Raw genomic sequence first — 9,197 nt, forward strand, 5'->3', positions numbered from 1 at the left:
AACTTTAAAAGTCAGAAGTGGCCTGACAGTTATGCTACCACTACAATCTGATTCACAGACCATCCCTGGCAGGTCACTTCACCTGAAGCCTTATGATCAAAGGCACCGAGAACCCTTTTTTGGCCATACCTGTGATTTCATCAGTACAGGGAATGCCTGGTGAGGACCCCTTCCTTAATCCCCCACCCCTTAACAAAGACAAATCTGCAACCGCTCGAGGCACTGAGAGGTAAGTGACCTGCCTGGGGTCACCCGAAAATATGTGTCAAGAGATGAGGCCTGTGCAGGCTGAGGCCATAATGCCACAATGCAGTTATGGCATTCAGAACCAGCAAAAATAAAAATTCTTATACAAAAATCAGTTTTGTAAAGGCCCTGTGGGAAGCAGAAATACTTGCAGTGATGGAGCAGAATCTTAACATAGCCTGAAGACCCAAAATAGTGCTTTCCACAACTACTTCTCTGCTCTCTGGTCAGGGTTAAGACTAGCTCACCTTCGCCTTGTTCTGAACTGGGAGATAGAGCTTGAACTCAGCTGGCAGCTCGTCCTCTGAGTAGAGTCTGTCTGAGAAGTACACTCGCCGGATGCGACAGTTGGCGTGGATCTGCAGATGCAAAACTGCATTTCAAAGGCTAAAAAGGTCGACTGTCTCTTCTTTTCCTCTCCCTGACTCCTAAACCTTTTGTGGTGATGCTGCATTTCTACTCCTTCGGTAACAGCTTGGCTCTAAAACACATCCTGGCCTCAAGTTAATTTCCGTATTCTTGGCCTTGTCTCTCTCTAGCTCCTCTTCAAAGCCTCCTTCCAGAAAACGCTATCCCTGAGAACCCAAAACTCCCTTGCTTGGCGCCCCCTGCCCCCCATCATCTGGGTCTCCTAAAGGCAGAAGCCCCTTGATAATGCCTGACACTATCTCAGGATCCATAGCGGGGCACCAGAAGACAGAGCAGATGCCTCCTGCAGGGCTTTTCTGATTCACGCCTGGGCAAGGAGGGGGTACCTGCACCCTGAGGGTTTCTATGTAGTTTGTGCCATATGCCCTGCGGGTGAAGTCGGACAGATTGAACTGGATCTGGTTCCAGCCGTCATCCAGCCGCATGGGCATGGTGCAGATGAAGGGCTTAACTCGCGTGGTGCTCTGGTAGTTACTGGCCCGGAACCGTCGACGCACATTCTTATCGTCTAGAACCTGTCATCAGGTGAACGGGGCAAGAGAGGAGGAAGAAAGTGAAGGGCTTCTTCAAACAGCGCAACTAAACCCAATGGGGTGAGCCCCTCAACACGAAGCACGGAGGACAAATGCATAGCCCAGAGACAGTCCATGCTGGACACAGATGGCCAGGAAGGAGCAACAAGCTTATCCTGTCACACCATCTGCACATGACAGCATGGGAGGTGGCACACAGACCACAGGATGAGTTCACGAACCTCCTCTCCACTGAACACCCAGTGGAGAGCTGAGGCCATCAGTAACCCAGGCAAGAGCCATGAATCACAGCATGAACGCTGTCTTTTTCTAGCAGTTAATGCCTAGAGTTTCTAACCAGACTTTAAATGCCTTGATTGTTACTACCCCATGCACATCACACATTCTATCGTTCAGAGGAAATAAGATAGACAAAGAGGGAGATGCCCTCCTGATGCGAGACATTTCAGCTCTTCCAGCAAGGACCCAAGGGCAGGGACTTTGTTTTTGCTTTTCTCCTATTTCCAGGGCTTAGTGCAGGGCCTGGCACCTGGTAAGTGCTCATTCAATGCTGCTGACAAGGGACACAGGATAATTCTCCTTAATCCAAGGCAGCAGAGACACGACAACACACAGACACACACACCTCACTTACCTGCACTTCAAAAGTGAAATACTTCTTCAAGTTTTTGATGATCATGACCAGGAAGGGAAGTTTAATGCCCAGTGTCTTCTTTGGGTCCGCTGGGCAGGTGATATATGTAGTGCTATGGAAACAGACAACACAGAGAACAAGCCTGATTACTGTCCTTCCCTACCACCGTCTGGATTCTCTTCAATCCATCCCCAGCTGGATGAGCCCTGTGTCTCTGCAGCACAGAAGCGATATGTGAAGAAAATAAACCAAGATCAGATTAAGGAAAACACAGGGAAATTAACCTCATCTAGATGTCTCAAGCCGGGGCTTAAGAGGATCCTTCAACCTTTTGGAGAAGCAGTTTATGCTCCAAAAAACTTTCAAGTAATCACCCAGCTTAACAACCCAAAAGACTGATGTTATTCAGAGGGATACTCAATAGATCTCATCAGATGGCTCCTTCAATGTGAAAACAATCCAGATCTGAGGCCACAGAGCCACCAAAGCCTTCCCCAACATCCCCAAAGCACAAAAAACTCCAAGTCATGCAATGCAGGGAGCTGGGTCTGCACTTTCTCTTAACCCTGGACACCTCTGCTGGGGAACACACAGCACCCACCTTGTGTCTGGGAGAACAAAAAGCTTTGGGTAAGCTACCTGACATTTGTCCCTTCGATCTCTAGCACCAGGGACTGGATGTCGTTATCGGTGATTCTTTTGATGTGGCCATTCCGCACCTAGTGACAGACAGAGAGGGAACGGAATTGGTCAGAACTCAAATGTATGAAATCAGCAGGACGTGGAGGAGAGGTGCGGGGGGGGGCTATGCCAATGGCTTGCCAGCCTGGGATGGTTCTGCTTCAGCTTCAGAGCGGCACTGCTAAGTGGACAGAGCTGCTCCCTCCAATAACACAGTCCCAAACCCAGGAAAGGGACTGGGGGGTCACCAAAAGATCAAACACGTGCAACAACCTCAGTCAAGAAGGCCAACCCTAAAAACCCATCCTCTCCCTTGGGCACAATGGACCTTGTATACACCTCTATATTTGAAATGATGCTTACCAGTACACCAGAATAAAGGATCTAATAAAAAATAGAATAATATCAAAAAGAAAGATTTTCCTATGAAGACGTTTTCTTTAAAAAATCAGGACCCCTGGGGCAGCTAGGTGGCGCAGTGGATAGAGCACCGGTCCTGGAGTCAGGAGGACGTCAGTTCAAATGCAGCCGCAGACACTTGACACTTACTAGTGGGGTGACCCTGGGCAATCACTTAACACCAATTGTCTCACCATAAAAATAAAATTAAAAAAAAATTCAGAACCCTAGTCTGCAAAGATGAATGTCAAAAGACCATATTTATAAATCTCTAAGGGTATGAGTAGGGTTAATGCGACTAAGTCATGGAATACTAGAAATGGGATTGCCCTTGAAGTTCAAAACAGGTATTTTTGGGAAAAAGAAAAAAAACGACGTGCCTTAAAAAGCATATTATATACACTGCCACGGAGGTCTTCCCAGACCACTCTAGACCACACTCATGTCTCTCATCTCCACCCCTCCAAGCACGGTTACCAGTCGGCACTGTACAATCTAGTGCCCAATGGCATCTAGCCTTTTTGTTTAAACACAGTTTCACGTACACAAGCATTATCTTTTCCAAAAAACTAACGGCTGGCACTGTACAATCTAGTGCCCAATGGCATCTAGCCTTTTTGTTTAAACACAGTTTCATGCACACAAGCATTATCTTTTCCAAAAAACCACTAACGGCTGGCACTGTACAATCTAGTGCCCAATGGCATCTAGCCTTTTTGTTTAAACACAGTTTCATGCACACAAGCATTATCTTTTCCAAAAAACCACTAACGGCTGGCACTGTACAATCTAGTGCCAATGGCATCTAGCCTTTTTGTTTAAACACAGTTTCATGCACACAAGCATTATCTTTTCCAAAAAACCACTAACGGCTGGCACTGTACAATCTAGTACCCAATGGCATCTAGCCTTTTTGTTTAAACACAGTTTCATGCACACAAGCATTATCTTTTCCAAAAAACCACTAACGGCTGGCACTGTACAATCTAGTACCAATGGCATCTAGCCTTTTTTGTTTAAACACAGTTTCATGTACACAAGCATTATCTTTTCCAAAAAACCACTAACGGCTGGCACTGTACAATCTAGTACCCAATGGCATCTAGCCTTTTTGTTTAAACACAGTTTCACGCACACAAGCATTATCTTTTCCAAAAAACCACTAACGGCTGGCACTGTACAATCTAGTGCCCAATGGCATCTAGCCTTTTTGTTTAAACACAGTTTCATGCACACAAGCATTATCTTTTCCAAAAACACTAACGGCTGGCACTGTAATCTAGTACCCAATGGCATCTAGCTTTTTGTTTAACACAGTTTCATGCACACAAGCATTATTTTTCCAAAAACTACTGACGGCTGGCAACTGAATCATACTTTCCCTTTCCCACACTTTTCTGCACACACGCCTAATCAGCAGCAATCACTATCAATGACAATATTAACAGCTGATGTTCAGAGTTTTCAGGTTTACAAAAGCATTTCACAAACATTATCTAATTTTTTAAAGTTACTCTAGGAAATAATTGTGTGTGCGTGTGTGTGTGTGTGTATGTGTGTGTGGGTTCAAGAAGAAGGGTTTAAATAATTCCTAAGATTGATAATGAGTTATTAAGGGAAGTTAGAGATGTTTAATACACACCCTAACCTTTCAGAGCTGTCATGGAAATTACAAAACACTTTTCACACAAATAAAGTCAGATCTAAATAACTGGAAAACGTCAGCTGCTCATGGTAGGCTGAGCTAATATAATAAAAATGACAATCCTACCTAAGCTAATTTACTTATTCAGTGCCAGACCAATCAAACTACCAAAAATTATTTTAGAGTCAGAGTTGTTGTGGAGAACCATGTTTTCCTAAAAGAAAAAAAATTCCCTTGGTAGAGTTCTATTCACAGAACAGTGGAACAGACCCTTCACCTCAGCAAAGACAGCATTTTCCACATTGTTTAAAAAGCAAACTCCAAATTGCTCTTAAACATGAATCTGGCGAAGGCTCCTGGTTAAAATCACAAATGGTTATTCTATTTAGGACGAATCAATATTGCCAAGCGCTTTCAGAAAAAGTGGCACATCTCTGGTACGTTCAGGACTACGGCGGCTGCTGGTTGTGAAGGAAGTAGAGCTCAAGATGAAAAGACCTGGCGGGAGAGAGAGGGTCTAGAGTGAGGGGTGGCCGTTGTGACACTCATGGAACGTGCTGGGGGTAACATCAACCAAGAAAACTACCTCCGGCACTGACGCTGTCAATATGACCTTCCTAAATCAACAAGGAAAGACAGACCTTAATTTAAACAACACAATCATTCTTAACAACCTAATTTCTGAACATTTTGTTAACAGAAGTTATCTGTGTGACAGCTGACTAGGAAAGTCTGTAGAACTCAGTGGGAATTATACCCTCAGGGCTTCGAGAGCTAGCTGCTGAAAAGCAGCCCAAGTATTCTCAATCAACACATCCACAACAACAAGCATCTAAGATGGGCTTCAAGTCTGGCTTTGGGAACACTTAAGGAAGACACCCTTAGCTACTTGAGCCAAAGTCAACAGAAGCAATAAGGCTTCTCTGACGGAGAGCTTCGCACAGTGCCTGGCACACAGGAGGTGCTTAATAAATGCTTATTGATTCACCAACCCACATACAGCTCTGTCAGGCTTAAGGAGACTTGGGACACAAAACATCCTTGCCTTCCACCAGCTCCAAGTCTACAGTAGATGACTTCCCAGGAATACTCCAGTACTGAGGCCGCGAGGGTTTCCAGAATAAAGCAATGCTTCCACTGCATGCAGAAGCCAACAAACAGGAAGCTGCAGCCAGCCAACCGTCTTCCTATATCTCTGTACTGGCAGTAACTTCCTGGGGGAAAGATTACTTTGGGGGATAACCCTGACAAGTGACACTCTTAAAACCCAGCTGATCCAGATCCGCAGACAAGAAAGTTTCGGGACGTGGATGTCTCCCAGGTCCTAGACATACAACCTGGCTGCTGGCAGTGTTGCCTCAACCCGTCCTGAGGAGCCAGCCTTAAGAGAGACTGGTACCGCCTTCTCCACTGCCCATTTAATTCAAGGGCGCTCAGTTGAAACCGAGAATGCTGATGCCAATTAGTAAAGGATCTCTACATCACAAGCTGCCAATTCCTCAGTGGCCAAGGCTGGAAATGGAATTCAAATGAGTAAGGTTCATTAGTGAAAGCTTATTTCCTCAAGGTTCAAGGACTGCAAAGGTAAATCTGACTAAGATTAACCTGAGAGACAGATACGACAGCAAAATGGACAGTGCTGGACCCAAAGTTAGGAAAACTGGTTCCAATCCCACCAAGATTTAATTAGGTATGTAACCACAGGCAAGTCATTTAACCTTTCAGAGCCTCAGTTTCCTGATGTGTCTAATACGCATACTATCTACCTCAATATCGTTTTGAGGAAAGCCTTTTGCCCACCTTAAAGTACTATGGAATGTGAATTAGTATTAACTAGTAAGAAGAAATAAGAAAAAGGAAGCAGAAGAAACCTCCTAAAGGACAGTTCTCCAAGATTATTAGTTTAACTGTATCAACCATTCTCAGCTCCATGCACTGGAAAAGAGGGTTGGATTTGAACCATTACTTAATCAGCTCATGTAACTTCAAGTCACTCAAATTCCATGGCCCTGGTTTTGTCGCCGGTCCCTATCAACTATGCAAAGGCTACCTAATGACCTCCAAAGCAACTGGAAAAATTGGTTATCTGCCTTGACGTTTAATTCAAAATAAGATTAAGAGCCAACTTCCAAAGAACCTTTTATATCTACCTCAGGAGCCTGCATGTGATACTGGTTCTTGGAAAATATTTACTTCTTTTCTTAAACTCTTCATAGATCAGGTCACTGGGTTAATTTGCACCAAAGACAGATCACTCTTCAATTAGAACTATCCATTCTGGAAACAGTTTTTTCTGACTCCCACTATCTAAATTACTGACTTTTCAAAATTTTTTTTTTGGAGTTCCCATACATCATTTAATTTAAAGACGTATCTACCCCAAGACCCAAAATGCAGTGTGGCAAATTAAGTTTACTTTGCTAACTTTATGATGCACTTTGAAATAAATTAGAGATACCCTACATATCTTAAAACCAGGTCTTAGAATCACTTAACAGTGACACCGCCTTCCTAATGCCAATAATGGATTCTGTCAAATTGTATGAGAGAAAAACAATCTTTAAACTCCTATCTTACAAACAGTCCTGTCTTTGGATGACAATTTATGCTGCAGCAAACAGTGGGAGAACACTGATTTTAAAAAATCTGACCACCAAAGAAGGTCGGTAGGAGGGGAAAAACAGGAAAAGGATCTGTTGAATGCTTTGCGCTTATAAAAGCATTCTAAAAATAAAATCAGTTGAATCTACTCCGCATATTTCCACCCCCTCCCCCTTGCCTCATCTTTCTAGTCCCACCCAATTCTCCCAGCAGCTGAACCCCACTGCCATCCAGCAAACCAAATGACATGGTCAGATTCACGTTCAAGAGTCAACATCCCAACAGAAGCTAGCACTAGATCAGACAGTGTTCAATGAAGGAACATGCTGAGGGAGACCTCTGCAGACAGTTAGGCATCATTACTTAGTAATTACTGAGGGCACAAATCTACATGCATTTTCAGCTAGCGACTCTTCAATCAGCAAATCTAAATCATCAGATAACTATCCAGTGCAACAGAAGTTAACTTTTTTTTTTTGCTTCAGAAAGTAAAGGCCAGCCTTGTGAGGTTATATATCCATGTATGGTTAACAAGATTTCTTGTTAAAGTCTTACTAGTTTAGATTGATAAGCGTAACTTAGCAAAAGTAGGTTTTTAAAGAAATATATTTTGCTTTCACATAATTAGAATGTGCCTGACCTTCCTCGTTATACAGGCTGTTGGAAAGTTGTTTATATGGAATTTTTGTACATTTACCAACTCTGCCACTTATTTCCCCTGTGACTCTGTGCAAGTCACTTACCTTTCTGAGCTTCAGAGGCCTCATCTATAAAATGGGAATATACTCCAATTCCCACCCCCCTCCCCTGTGCAAGAGTACATTTGATCAAATGTCAAACACTCAATAAATGTGAACTATTTTTAAAAGTAACATAGAGATCACTATTTAAAGCTAGAATAGAGAATTTTTTCCATAAAGAACTTGAGGAGTTCAGAAATCAAGGGTCACTGAGGTAAAAGAGAACTGGAAAAAAAAATTAGAAGTTCATTCATCTGCTTTTATGAAACAAAACAAAAAGCATAAGACACTATTCATTAAGCCCGACTCCACCCCCCCAAAAAAAAGACCACTATGGTCTTCTGTTCTATGTCATGACCAATTAAGGGAGAAGAAGGGGGGAGAAAAACAATTAGAAAAAATATTCAGACACACAGTTACAGCAAATGGGCCAGAAAGACCTTCATGGAGTAACAGCTCCATCTTGTGGTTAAGCCATGCAGCACTTTCACAACTACTGGCATCCCTTAAGCATGCCCTCCCACCTGCAATCAATTGAAATTAGTATCTTAATGATACACTACTTATCATAGAAGAATTAACTGTTTAAAAAAAGAATGAAGAACGAGTTCTGTTGGCCTCAGCAGTTAAAGACATTATCTCTGATCACAAATCCCTGCAAATTTAGAAGAAATTATTTTAAACTATTGTTTATCCAATAAAAAGAATGTATATGGTAACCACTTACTGAAATTCAGTTAACTGGAGTCTGAACTTCAGTTTTACATCAGGGCTTAGACAGATTCACTACTCTTTTTTTTTTTTTTGGCTAGGCAGTGGGGTTAAGTGACTTGCCAGGGTCACACGGCTAGTGTTATATGTCTGAGGCCACATTTGAACCCAGGTCCTCCAGAATCCAGGGCCGGTGCTCTATCTACTGCGCCATCTAGCTGCCCCTAGATTCACTACTCTTAAGGAGTTAGAAAACATCATTCTAGTTTGATTAGTTACAAGTTGTTATGACTTTCAAAGGAAGTTTCTTCTTCTAGGCAGGTAACTGCCTCAAACATAGTAATGAAGATAAAAATGTTGCAAATGCTAACAGACATGATAAAATTCTGAATATCCTCAAAAGCTACCCATCAGGTGAGGGTTATCTGTAGATCAAGCGGATGATCCTGGAGAAAGGCTTAAATGATGCATACATTCTATCAGCGCTCTCCACACTTTTCACATTCAGGTTACTGGCCAGAGGCCAAAGTATCCAGTTCCTAGGATGGGCATAACTCACCATACAGAAGGATGGGATA

General features: G+C 42.9%; 1 protein-coding gene across 1 annotated transcript; it reads right to left on the reverse strand.

Moving 5' to 3' along the window:
- Positions 1–358: 358 nt before the first annotated feature.
- On the reverse strand, positions 359–2,586 carry LOC110204588 (cilia- and flagella-associated protein 20-like). Its single transcript, XM_020980748.2, has 4 exons — positions 2,482–2,586; positions 1,843–1,954; positions 1,002–1,190; positions 359–605 (listed from the first exon to the last, which is right to left on the reverse strand). The coding sequence occupies exons 2-4, from the start codon at positions 1,885–1,887 to the stop codon at positions 486–488; spliced, it is 354 nt and encodes a 117-aa protein (XP_020836407.2). The 5' UTR covers positions 1,888–1,954; positions 2,482–2,586; the 3' UTR covers positions 359–485.
- Between the last annotated feature and the right edge of the window lie 6,611 nt (positions 2,587–9,197).

The sequence above is a fragment of the Phascolarctos cinereus genome, unplaced genomic scaffold, assembly GCF_003287225.1.
Source record: "Phascolarctos cinereus isolate Bilbo 61053 unplaced genomic scaffold, phaCin_HiC Scaffold_650;HRSCAF=1284, whole genome shotgun sequence".
NCBI classification, from domain to species: Eukaryota; Metazoa; Chordata; class Mammalia; order Diprotodontia; family Phascolarctidae; genus Phascolarctos; species Phascolarctos cinereus.

Excerpts from the sequence above, each read along its gene's own strand:
- LOC110204588 (XM_020980748.2), bottom strand. The coding sequence starts at position 1,887 with ATGATCATCAAAAACTTGAAGAAGTATTTCACTTTTGAAGTGCAG. Across the intron at positions 1,191-1,842 it reads ATTTCACTTTTGAAGTGCAG|GTTCTAGACGATAAGAATGT; the intron begins GTAAGTGAGGTG and ends ACCTGATGACAG. Across the intron at positions 606-1,001 it reads TAGAAACCCTCAGGGTGCAG|ATCCACGCCAACTGTCGCAT; the intron begins GTACCCCCTCCT and ends TTGCATCTGCAG.